The sequence below is a fragment of the Habropoda laboriosa genome, unplaced genomic scaffold (assembly GCF_001263275.1).
Source record: "Habropoda laboriosa isolate 0110345459 unplaced genomic scaffold, ASM126327v1 scaffold143, whole genome shotgun sequence".
Taxonomy (NCBI): Eukaryota; Metazoa; Arthropoda; class Insecta; order Hymenoptera; family Apidae; genus Habropoda; species Habropoda laboriosa.
This window is the reverse complement of record NW_017100404.1, coordinates 3,237,749-3,250,530: the sequence shown is the minus strand read 5'-3', so window position 1 is coordinate 3,250,530 and position 12,782 is coordinate 3,237,749. Positions and strand designations below refer to the sequence as shown.

The window sequence follows — 12,782 nt, the reverse complement described above, 5'->3', positions numbered from 1 at the left end:
TTTCGTGTATCGTACAACGATTTCTTGCGTTTCCCGAATTTATACGAGAAATTTTCGCATTGAGTTACTCCAGACGATTTTTAGTAGATTCTTCTTTCAAGGTGTGAAGTATTGCAACGGCAATAAATTATCGAACTCGGAGTAATCTGGGCGATTCTTTGGTACATTTCTTTTTTACAGGCCTGATATCTTTATAACACTGTCCTTAATTCCATCGCAATAAATTATTAAACTCAGAGTCCAAGAACTTCTGTTACATACTGTATTAACAATTTTTTTCTCAACCTTCTCATCTGGGTCATCCCAAGCAAAATTTCAGTTTTCCATTTCTTCGTGACGAATTTTTATTTTTACCGAGAAACCGTTCGACTTCCCGAATAATTTTACAATACAAACTTTGACAAGTATCCCAGAATTTTTTCAGATCCCCTAAAAGCCTAGAAACAGCACCGTGAGTAGATTTGAACAGAAACGACCCAGTTTGCCCAGCAGAGTGCAAAAAAAGCACGCCTCGCCCGCGCAGGATTAATCCTTGCGAGCAATCGAAACTCATGAAAGCTCATATATCAAACGAACACCCCCTCCGCTAATGTTCAATTCCTACTCGACTATGCGCTACTCTGTATGCAATCGCCTAAAACCGTTCGGTTTAACCAATCCAAGGATCCCTGTGTAACAGTTTACAGGCGCGCATACATCCAGCAACTTCACCGTGGAGTTCAATCCAAACTCGATAACGGCCATCCTATTTCAATTACCCCCCCGAAAACCATTCACCCGTGCTGAAACAAGGACCCTCGACCGCCCGGGTGTGAACACCGTCTAAAAATGCCCAGTCCACCACGATTCATAAACCCGCCATTCACACGTTACCAAATCGTCCCGGTAAACGTGGAAAACACAACAACGCCGACCAGAAAATGCTACTTTTTTTCCAGCAGCAGTAGCACCAGCAATCGCGCCATGTACAAGCGTGTGGAGCTGGCTGGCTGGGTGGCCAGCGGTTGCTGGACAAACGACACAATGGTCACCGCAAAAATATAAATGTTGCTGCACGGTGAAGGGTGAATGGTTGGTAGTTGGAATCACGTAGCCGTGTATCTCTTTTTTCCCCGAGCGAGCTCCGGGTGCAGCAGCAGCAACAGCAGCTTAATGCACTGCAGCGCTACGACAAAACGCACTTTACGCGCGTCAGAAAAATGAGGGAAAGGGGAGGCGCGTGTCGCGCCATCACGGTGGTCAGATACTTTGTAAACAATGTGTCCAGCACGCGCTGGGTTCGCGCCAGTTACAAACTGGATACTACGGCCATTTCGCGGCAATAATTCATCAGGGGGGAACATTTATGCGCGCCGGTGCGCGTCCTCCCTCTCTGCCCGCCAATTTTTTCGCGTCGCGCACCACCCAACCGTCTCTCGCTTCGTGCTTTATACGCTTTGAAAAATGTTTTATTGCGCCGATCGGCGCGATCCTTCTCGCCCTCCAATTCGATTTCACCTCCTCCTCCTCCTCGGCAGCGTCGATGAGAAACGATCTTCCTGCCTCTATATATTTTTTTATTCCCCCCCTCGCCCGCTTTCTTTCTTCCCTTTGTTGGCTCGATGGACCTTTTTCTCTATCCCGTTCGGTCACTCTTCGGACTTTCGGGGAGAGGTTCTTTTTGTGCGACCGAGAGATGGACGGGACAGGGTGTTTGTCTGCGGAGCTCGAGGAGAATCGACGTGGGGAGGTGTTATGGAGATTTAGTGGGGTTATTCGAGGTTTAAATGGCCACTTTCTGGGTACATTTTTCCTGCGGGTTCGAATTGTGGCACGTTCGTTGCTGGAAAATTTTTGAAACCATTATCAGCTTTGCTGAAATAGCTTCTCGAAGATTGGGACAGATTTTTGCTGCCATTTCATGTGCAGGTTTAGTTGTTCGGAGAAAATTCTGGGTAGCTCAAAATGGCCAGGAAATGTTGCAGTTTTCTTTCAGTCTAAAGAATGGTTTTTGATTTTTTGGTCAATTACCGGTTGATAGAAATTGGTTGATAATTTAAATAGGCACCAACTGACCCTTGGAAGATTTATTTTAATGCTCTCTCTAATCATCGTCATAATTAAAACTCTCTTTATTACCAATTTTCTATATTGAAATGTGCACTTCCATAAACATCCACATAATCATCATCAAGCATCGTCTCAAACAACATCGCATCGACAAAACTTGCACAAAGCAACCCGCACACAATCGCCAACACTAATCAATCCAATTCGAAAAAAACATTTTCACTCGGCTTCGTCACTTTTTGCAACGGTGCACAATCAGTACCCCGAAAAAGAGAAGTATTAACAATATCATTGAACATGCATGAACCCCTTTAACAGTACAATTCACTCACTGCGCTAACTACCTTTCCCAACTCTCGCCAACATACATCCGCACACACATACCGGAACCTTTTCGTGAGTCGAAATACGCGAGGACCGAATTAACGCCGGAAGCGCGTGTCGTGGCGGCTTGGCGCGGCGCAAGGGGGTGGAAAAAAGATTGCCGGTTGGAAAATCGCGCGTCCCTGTAAAGAGGGGGGGATGGGGTGTCGGCATTGTTAGGCGGCTTCGTTCGACCGGCAGTCATTAAAGCGAATATTACGGTAATATGGGAAAATTGTGGCTGGCCAAACGAGAACGAACGAACAAACGAAAGAGGAACCGGCGAAAGGGACGGACTAGGTGGCGGCATTTGTTCGCCGCGAGCCAGACCGTGAATTTTCTAGCGACGAGCGATTGCCTGCCGTCGAATACACAAAGCGAGATTGCGTAACAACGGACCAACCATTTCTCTCTCTCGCTCTCTCTCCCTTGGTTTTCTTCTGTCTGTCGCCGTGGTCCTGTGCGCTTCTTTCCCGCTAGCGTTTCGTTCGAGCTGGAAACGCCGTAACAAAGCAGATTGCTCCTAGGCGAGCAGCGTTAAGTTTCCTCGCGGCGCCGCGCCGCGCGCGGGCTTAATGACTTATCAGACGGGAAAATAGCGTGAAAGTGGATTATTCAAATTCTTCGCGTCGCGTATTATTATGCATGGAAAATTATCAGCGGCAGCCTCCACCGGGAGGCGGGTTTGATTATGCCATGAACGAGCTTTTTCGACGCTTGCCAGAGCTTCTTTTGGCAGCGGTGTGTGTTGCCTTTGTCGAAAAGGGGTTGCTGCATGTTTCCCAAAGCGTGTTCTAACCACGATGGTGGATTGTTTCTGTGGGCCAGGTTCGAGAGTGAATTTAGCTGCCGGTTAGTTTTGAAAATTTGTGCAAATTTCTTGAGCGGAGGTAGGATGTAATTGGTTTGTTTTTAATTAGCGGGTACGAAGAATTTCGTTTTAACTGGTTCGATGTACGGTGTGATTAATTTAATTGGTACAATTGAAGTTTCGATAATGTAGACGAATATTAAGTGTCCGGTGCAAATTTAACTTGTGACTGGAATTAAATGTTGATGAAACGTTTTAGACAGTTACTCCGTTCTGGTTCTTGCGCGTGCAACTATGGTGTAATTGATGTTCTGTGCGAATGTAACGTTGTAATTAAACTGTTGTATTACGTTTGAAATATGGGTCATTTGAAAAATGAGCTAACAGGTTCATATCTCTTAATCGAAAATTACTTCTTAAATATTGCATGCTGTCACTGGGGTTCAAACATTTTATCAACATTCCCCTCGTTTCAATACTACAAAAAAATTCTGCCTCAGAAATAATAACAGTAAACAGTATTAGGTAAACAATCGGTGCACTGTGACTTGATAAACAGTCTTTCAGTGAGGTTGAGTTCTCGCAAAACATTCGTCATATCGTTAAATAAATACAGTAATTTTATGTTCGTAAAGCGTCGTTATAAACTATCAAATGGAAAACACGTCCCTTAACCCTTTGGTGCCTAATGGAACACACATGTCCCAAAATTGTTCTCAATTTCCTATCCATTACAGACGTGATCCTCTACAGATAAACAAAAACTTGGCTAAAATCGTTAAACATTCAAACCTAGTCCACAGTAAAAAAAATGTACAATACCGTCTCGTCACTTTGAAAACGATCCCCCTACAATACCGTCTCGTCACTTTGAAAACGATCCCAAAAAAAAAAAAAAAAGAAAAAGGGGAATTCATCTCACTTATCACACACAGCTCGAGCCACGCCAAACCGTTCGTTCGGCCGGTATCACGAATCGCGTCACGTTTCGAAAAATGCTCGAGGGATTCTCACGTTTCCGGTAGAAGGTACGATAGAGCGCCCCGCGAGAGTCGAAATATGAAATCCACGCACGACATGGGCGTGTTTCGAGCCCTCTCGATAATTCAGAAAATCGATTACACCAGGGTGAAACGGGCCAGGCCTTTTACGACTCTGGTCCGTATTTACGTTACAGCCGAGGAAATCCGCGTCGGGCGCTGTGCGGTGGCCGCGTTGCGTCGATACGCCGCTCCAACCGGAAACGGCCACACACAGCCCGTGCACGCTGCATATCCGCATTGTTATGGCCGCGTTTCCGGTTGTTTGTCCTACGAGAGCAGACCTACTCTGGAAATCTACTCGTCACTGGTGCATCCGCGTTTCTCCTCTCTGCGAGACGAAGCTTCTTGCGCCGCCGCTTCGAGCGTCGTAAAGAGACGTCTTATCGCGCTGATAACGCGAGAAGTCGTCTGCAGACGACTCTCTCGAACAGGAAGCTCTTTCTCTCTGTCCTAGAATAGCAGAGTCGTAAAGAATCGACGATCTCTTTTAGTTTCGCCAAGTTGAATAATTTCCGATCGATGCTCTGTGACTTCGATCTTGCGGGGTCAATGAACTATCCGTCGTTGTGTTGGGGTAGATTAAGTACAGTGGATCGTGAGCTTAGTGGCACAGGTCTACGAAATGTTACTTTTACTTGGAATATCTGAAATGTTCAAAATTTTTTAAAATGGCAATACTTGACACGAAACATTTTGTACAAATCTGAAGACTTGACACGTTCACTGCCACGCCAGATTTACATATTTTGCTCGGGGGAGCAAACCACAAGAAAATAATATTATGATGTTCGAAATTTTTAGTTGACAGTATTCGTTTTAATTTAATCACTCGAAACATTCGAGGCCCTCGTGAAATTGACACGTTGATAATTTAAAGCTTGTTCCCATTAAAATTCAATTTCACCGTGCAACGTCCTCGTTATATACGCTAAATCCAAATTTCCATTTTTTGGACCTCGCTCGTACGTCACAGAAACTCTGCGAAATTACCATTTTTTCCCGCAAAACAGCGTTCGCTGAGAGAATGGTAATAAACGTGCGGCGATTGGAGATTTTTGTTAGCAGGAAGCGTGATAAAATCGCGATGGCCGGAGCGCAGAATTGTCGGCATTGTCCGGAGAGCAGCAGGTGCCATTTCGCGAATGGCAACGTTATCGCGCATTCTCCGGCTATGCCAGGTTATGCCAGGGGTTATGCGTGGCCTATTCACAAGTGGCCGTGCACCGTGTTCAAAGGACCATTACGAAAATGACCATTAAAATAAATTACTCTCATCGCGGGGCCACGTACGTAACGGCCGACAACGCTGCTCAATACCTTGGAATACGTGACACGGAAATAATCGGCCACGTACGAATCAATTTACGCAAATAATGGCCGTAGGGGAACGTAGTAGGGGGTCAACCTGTGAAATTTCAACCGCTGGAAACATTCGATCCCTCGTACAACCGACGAGAACGCTTTTGCCCAAAAATTTCGTTCGTCCTTCGGACGAGTTTCTGCCGTTCGAACCGGCACACGGGCGAAATTTTCATGACGAATACCCGTTCGAGAAAGAGAAATCGCTCTCTTGTTCGGTTATTTCGGGCTCCAGATGGTCCAAGTCGTATTTCACGGCACTTCCAATGGATTATTGAAGATGAGATGAGCGATGGTGGGCGAGGATCCTCGTTGAGATTTTTCCGAGTGTTTGTTCGGCTGTAACGGCCATTCTGGTTAAATCGCTCGTCGTACGTAACTTTATGCTTCGTTGGATAAATGTAGCGTGAGTTATAAACGAATTAGAAACTCGTCCCTTAGGTTTCTAAAGGGAAACGAGTTGGTGATTATGAGAATTTCAGTTTCGTCTTTATTCCTCTGATTGTGACAGAATTATCCAGAATGGAAGAACAAATTTTACTTACAGTAACTGTATAAATTTAATTTAATCTCATATTTTTTACATTTTTGAAGCAATCGTAGTGGAATATAAAATCTCAAAATGGGATAGAGTTCATTCAAATTACGTTTGGTGGAATTTTTTAATTCAGAAATTATCGAACTAATTTTACATCGAATAGAGTCCGTCATTTTTGCTTCGAAAGAACAGATCGCCTCTGTCGATAGATAAATAACGGAGAGAAAAGAAGAACCGACGTTCGTCGAGGTATTTTTGTTCTTCCTCCGCGTCGATCCCTTTATTTTAACGCTGAATATTACCGTGTTTAGAGGAGCGAACCGTGGCTAGAGCGTTTGACGGCGAATCGAGTGGCGGTACATCGAAATCCTTTTTCGACGCGATTCAGCAAATATTGACGCTCGCGAATTGAAATTTGCATGGACGGCGAAATTGGCAAAATATTCCTGCTCGTAAAAGAACGTTCGGCGACGCGCGGCTCGTGCAGCGAGAAATGGAAACCCGCTCGACGACGAAGTCGTCTTCTGTTTCTCTCGCGGGAATATCGTTCGCCGGTTGACGCACAACTGAACTCTCAAATTTAATATCACGCGTTGGGTCGCATCTCTTCAATCGAGTTACAGGCCGGAGGTGAAATATGGCTTGTTTTAGTCGTGATGAAGCTAATTTAAGAGATATCGGGATTGTGTTTGGTTCAGTTGTAAGTAATGTTTGAGACGATGTGCAGTCGTTTGGAAACTGGAAGGGAAATAGGAAAATTGTAGGTAACTTAGACGTGAACGAGAAATATTCTTCCTCTGTTAATAGTGCAAAAGTATTACACTAAGAAGTAGAAGAGAGCTCAATTTAGTTGTGTATGAAGGTTTGACGAAGTTTGAATAGTAAGAAAATTGTACCTAATTTGAAATGCACAAGAAATATCATCTTTCTTAATTAATAGTATAAAAGTATTGCGCTAGAAAATATAAAGAGTGCTCAATTTGGTTGTATATGAAGGTTTGACGAAGTTTGAATAGTAAGAAAATTGTACCTAATTTGAAATGCACGAGAAATATCATCTTTCCTAATTAATAGTGTAAAAGTATTGCGCTAGAAAATATAAAGAGTGCTCAATTTGGTTGTATATGAAGGTTTGACGAAGTTTGAAGAGCAAGAAAATTGTACCTAATTTGAAATGCACGAGAAAGATCATCTTTCCGACGATGTGCAGTCGTTTGGAAACTGGAAGGGAAATAGGAAAATTGTAGGTAACTTAGACGTGAACGAGAAATATTCTTCCTCTGTTAATAGTGCAAAAGTATTACACTAAGAAGTAGAAGAGAGCTCAATTTAGTTGTGTATGAAGGTTTGACGAAGTTTGAATAGTAAGAAAATTGTACCTAATTTGAAATGCACAAGAAATATCATCTTTCCTAATTAATAGTGTAAAAGTATTTCGCTAGAAAATATAAGGAGTGCTCAATTTGGTTGTATATGAAGGTTTGACGAAGTTTGAAGAGTAGGAAAATTGTACCTAATTTGAAATGCACGAGAAAGATCATCTTCTCTAATTAATAGTGTAAAAATGTTACACCAAGAAATAGAAGAGAGCTCAATTTAGTTGTATATGAAGGTTTGACGAAGTTTGAAGAGTAAGAAAAGAATTTTATTTCTTTATTTACATATATGGACAAAGAAGAGTATTGATAAAAATTTTTTTACAACTGTCACTTACTTAAAATTGTCGAAAGCATCTGTTATTTATGTTAAATCTCAATTCAATCAATACAATCCTGCCCATTCCCACAAATCATACACTTACGAAAAAACTTGAAAATCCCCATCCGTTACATTCTTCCCTCAACAGCGTCAAACTTTCCCCTCTTCTGATCGTTCAGGGTAACATTTCCTTATCGCACAGTATAAAACAGAAAGAAGAATCTATTTTACAACCTAACTAAAACTACTTACACACTCGTCCAACGAACAGACAAAGGAACCTTACTCCCTCCTACTCACTGTACTACAAAAATTTCCAAGCTCCACTGGAAATCACTATGTCCAACCATGCTCCCTCCTTTCTAAATCTTCCCCGTCCAAGGTCACTCAATCGATCATCCCCCGTTTGCGTGCAGCGGGATATCGAAGTTAACTCGCGGATGCCCTAGTAGAGGCGGCCTTCGAGAAATCTTATTCTCAACACGATCCGGTCGTTTTTCAGGGTCCGGTCGGGGAAGTGGGCGGCGTCAGGCTGCCGTTGCAGTCATTACATGGGTACGGATCTGTGTTCATGTACTCGGCGTCGACGAGTCCCGGGGGTGGAGGTGGTCAGGGTGGCGGAGGCGGAGGTGAAGTGACCCTCCGCCTCCGCGAACCCGAGGACATTCCCGAAGAAGTTCTTGCACGCCTCGAGGACACAGCCACCCTCTCCATCTCTCTTCAAGGCGACGCAGTGTTGAGGCTGGGGGCGGCTGGTACAGGTAAGTCCCCTATTCTGTCCTGATCTTTCGGTATTTTCGACCAAGAGGATGCTAACTTTGCGATACGACCAACTTTCATCGTGGATCTCGACAAGTTTCTTCTTCCTTCAGAGTGTTTTTCTTCTACCTTTTTTTCCTGCTTTTTTTTCTTTTTGCCGCCGCTGCTGCTGTCTTCTTGATGGAGTAGGTTTAAGTATGTCTAGAGAGAGTTGTTGGACAATCGTGAATCGTTATTACGGGGGACAGTGTGGAATTGAAGCTGGACGTATGAAAGTTAAGAACGCTTTAATCCTTTCGCTGTTTTATTTGTATGATCTGTCAGTTTATTTCATTTGATGTTTGAAGTATTTCGACAGGCAACGCGTAAAATATATGCAAAATGTAGTTTTTCCTACTTTTTACTGCATATGTGAATAAATTTAGTCGTGAAAGAGTGGAACGTTTTTAACAGCGAAAGGGTTAAGTGCTGCAGAGTTGGTTCGTTTTTGAAGCAGGTAGATTTCAATAAGGATGTTCACTTTCTCGAGCTAATTTTAATAAAAATTGAAACAGTCGGTAGAACAGAAGCATTTTTATAAAAATATATTTTTACTATCAAACACAATTAGGAAGACTTCTATGAAACTTAATCACGAAAGTTCCTTTTCTTTTTTCTTTGAAAGTTTCAATATTTTTCGTTTACATAAATTCGAAGTGTTTTAGTTTACCAGAAAATTACTGTTAACGAAAAAAGTTACACATCGAGAGGCAAATTACGGCGTAGCAAATATTCTTCGGCTGATTTACGATTAATCAGAGACAAATTAAAAAATTGTTACGGTGGTCGAAGTCGCGGGACCGGCTGGACGATAAATAATTGGCTTATACGGTGCATAAATTCCTGCGGGATCCCAGCTTCTGTGAAACTTACCCCTGAATTTATTATAATGGGGATCGTCCCCTCGTATTTTTGGGATCGCAATTAATTTTCTCGTTTTCGAAGCGCGCGCGTGTGGCCCAGGCCAGATTAGCCGGCGCATTTGCACCCGCGCGTGCGGCCTAATACAGAATTATTTTACTGAAATACGCCGATCCCTGGCACGCATTATCGCCGATACTTTTGTGCGATGCATTTTTCCCTGATAAGCTGGCCATTCGTTTCGTTTTATGGGCATCGATGCTGCTACGGCTAGACTTCTCGTGGAATTTGTGAGCTCGATTAGTTTTGAGAATGATGGCTGTGTTTGCTGATACCAAGTAGATTTTATTAGCTGTTAAATATTATATCTACACGTTATTATACTTACACGAAATCGTGTAAGGGTTCGTATAGTTAATTGTAGCAAGATTTAGACGAAGTATTAAATATTTTATTAAATCTAGAACACAAATTTTATATTTTCACTTCAAAAAGACCGCTAAATTCAATAAACTTAAATAAACGATTTTTACAATTTTAATGTTAACTCCTTAAGCTGCGATTTTTTTTCTGACTATGCATGTAAGCGTCAGTCATTTACTGTTTGAGTACTGTATCAAGTGACAAAAGCAAATCTGTTACAGATTAATTACATTTAGTAATCCTCAGTCTTACAAATTCAATCGAAACTTAGGATTACAATTAATGATAATGTAACTGTTTTCTGTTGTTGTTGTAGGTTAAGGATTAATAAAGTTAGCAAACAAAAAAAAATACAAATATTTTTACCGTATTCCCAAATTTCTAATTATTCAAAAATTGATCTCTCAGCTGATTACTTGAGTGTTGCAAAATTCTAAAATTTTTGTTAAGTTACTTTTGGGGAATCTGAGGGTGACATTTCTTCAAATTTAAAAGACAATTTGTACACCTCCCTGAAAAATTCAAAATTCCCTATTAAACGATTTAGTAATTGATAAATAGATAAAAGAACAAATCAGATTTATACAGAGAAAAAATTAGTACGACTTCTACGCTAAAAGGTACCTAAAGAAAAAGGAATCTCCGGTGCAGCTTAAAAATACAGGGAGAATCAGCGACGTCTTGAGAAATCTAAATGAACGCGGTACTCGACGCCCCCCCGTGCCGGAATCGTGGGAATCGATTGCATTAACGATTAACCCCGAAGGAAATGGAGGCGTAACCTCCATCGGGTCTGCTTTCTCGACAAGAAGAACGGAACTTCCAGATTGCTTCAGTTTTGTGTAGTTCCATTGAAACTGAACGTCTACCTCTGTTTGGTCGCCGGCGCACCTTGATCTCAATAAATCGTTTTAAAACAGCGATTGCAACCTGGGCTCGGATCGCGTTTCGAAAACTCCGTCTGGAAAATAAAAGTTCTCTTATTGCCGAGGCGCGCCTCTTCGGGCGTGGATTCTCGAGCACCGCCGAATACGAAATTCGATCTGTTTATTTGAAGTAAGTTTTTCGACAGCGATCGTCTTGCCGATACCTTTTCACCATTTTTCTTGTCGAGCGTCTCGCGGGACTACATTTTTCACGACTTGCTTTTCAATATCGTCCTTGTAAGTTTGTGTCGAACTTTCGTGTAAATCATGACGACTTCGTGTTGCTTGACAAAAATATCTTATTTTTTAACTCTTTTAAATATGTTTTCAATTGGCCTCAATTACAGTATATACTCCACAAGTGTCAGACCGCAAGGAAGCTAAACCTGACACATGTAGAATCAGGAACTACGTTTTCGAGCCTCGCGCCCGCCTTTGTAGTTTGCCGAACGTAGACAAGGACAGCGAATAAAAGATCCAGGCAACCAAGCGATTTAAATATCAACTTTTTTAATTTTACGTTTTTTTATCCCGAAATTTTTCTTAACATATTGATGAGATTTTTCTGATGAAAATGACATAAAACACGACATAATTTGAACAACATTTACTTATTAACACGTTCACTGTCACGCCAGATATTTCACTGTATTGAGATAAAACAGACGCCCTGTATTACATTACATAGAGTCGGCCTACCGTCTGACTGACACTTGTAGAATCGGCCCTACATTTTTTTTGTTTTTTACGTGGAGGTAGGCCGACATTAAATAAATTACTCAATAAGTATTAGTAAAGTATTGATAAAAAAACAGCGAGCGAGGATAACATAGGCGTAGGACCATCTATACTGACACTTGTAGAATCCAAACTGACTGACACTTGTAGAGAATTTACTGTACTCCTTTAAGAGGGTGCACCATCCTGAGAAAATAGGTAAAAATTTTGGAAAATGTAGGGTCGATTCCAGAAGTGTCAGTAAAATGTAGGGTCGGCCTACATCCACGTAAAAAAAAAAATGTAGGGTCATTTTTTTTTAATACTTATTGAGTGTTTAATTTAATTTCATAATATATCGCTTTGGATGAATTACAAAAACAAATTGCTAAGAAATTACATTAAATACCTGTACACATTATTCGTCGAATGTAGAGGTCGAGCCACCGTTTGGTTGCCAATTGTTTATCACATAGAGTTGGTCTACCTCCACGTAAAAAAAAAAAAATGTAGGGTCGATTCCACAAGTGTCAGTAAAATGTTGGGTCGATTCCATAAGGGTCAGTAGTCTGTTTACTGTCACTAGTGGAATCCAAACTTACTGACTCTTGTGGAGAATTTACTGTATTCTGTAATACTTGTTGTATACTCTGTTATTACTGTTGCGAATTATTGTGGTATCCTGTTAGGTCGTTTGGTTAATTTCAGTTAAATTTTCATCGAGAGCGACACTCTTTTTATCATATTTTTCTTGGCTGTCTGCGACATTTTCACGAAAAAGTAGCTCGATCTCTAGATCGTCAGTTCAGTGCCAGATGAGGACCGAAATAAATAGAGGTTGCAAAGACCTGTATCTAACAATAAGTTACACACTAGACGAGTTAGAGTTTTCTGCAACGGATAAATTAATTTTCACCCTGTATAATAACGCGAATATGTCTCCGTTGATCCGACGCTGTGCGGTTAAGTGGGACAGAGAACGCGAATGAAAAAAGGGAAGCGTTCGAAAAGGGGAGGACCAACTCGTTCAAGGACTCATTAAACCATCACGAAGCGGACATTCGTTCGATCGTGTATTTTTCCGGGAAACACCGGACACAAAAGCGAGAAATTCCCGTGGAATGACAACCCGAAAGCAACAGAGAGAGAGTCCAGGATGCGGCTCGGCCGAAACGGATTAAAACTTTTATCAGAGC

General features: G+C 41.8%; 1 protein-coding gene across 1 annotated transcript in view; it reads left to right on the top strand.

Moving 5' to 3' along the window:
* The window catches only part of LOC108575340, a 413,517-nt gene that overhangs the window by 91,452 nt on the left and 309,283 nt on the right, over positions 1-12,782 (top strand). The window contains exon 3 of the mRNA XM_017938107.1: positions 8,364-8,622. Coding sequence (XP_017793596.1) covers positions 8,364-8,622 — 259 coding nt within the window. The remainder of the gene's footprint in view (positions 1-8,363; positions 8,623-12,782) is intronic.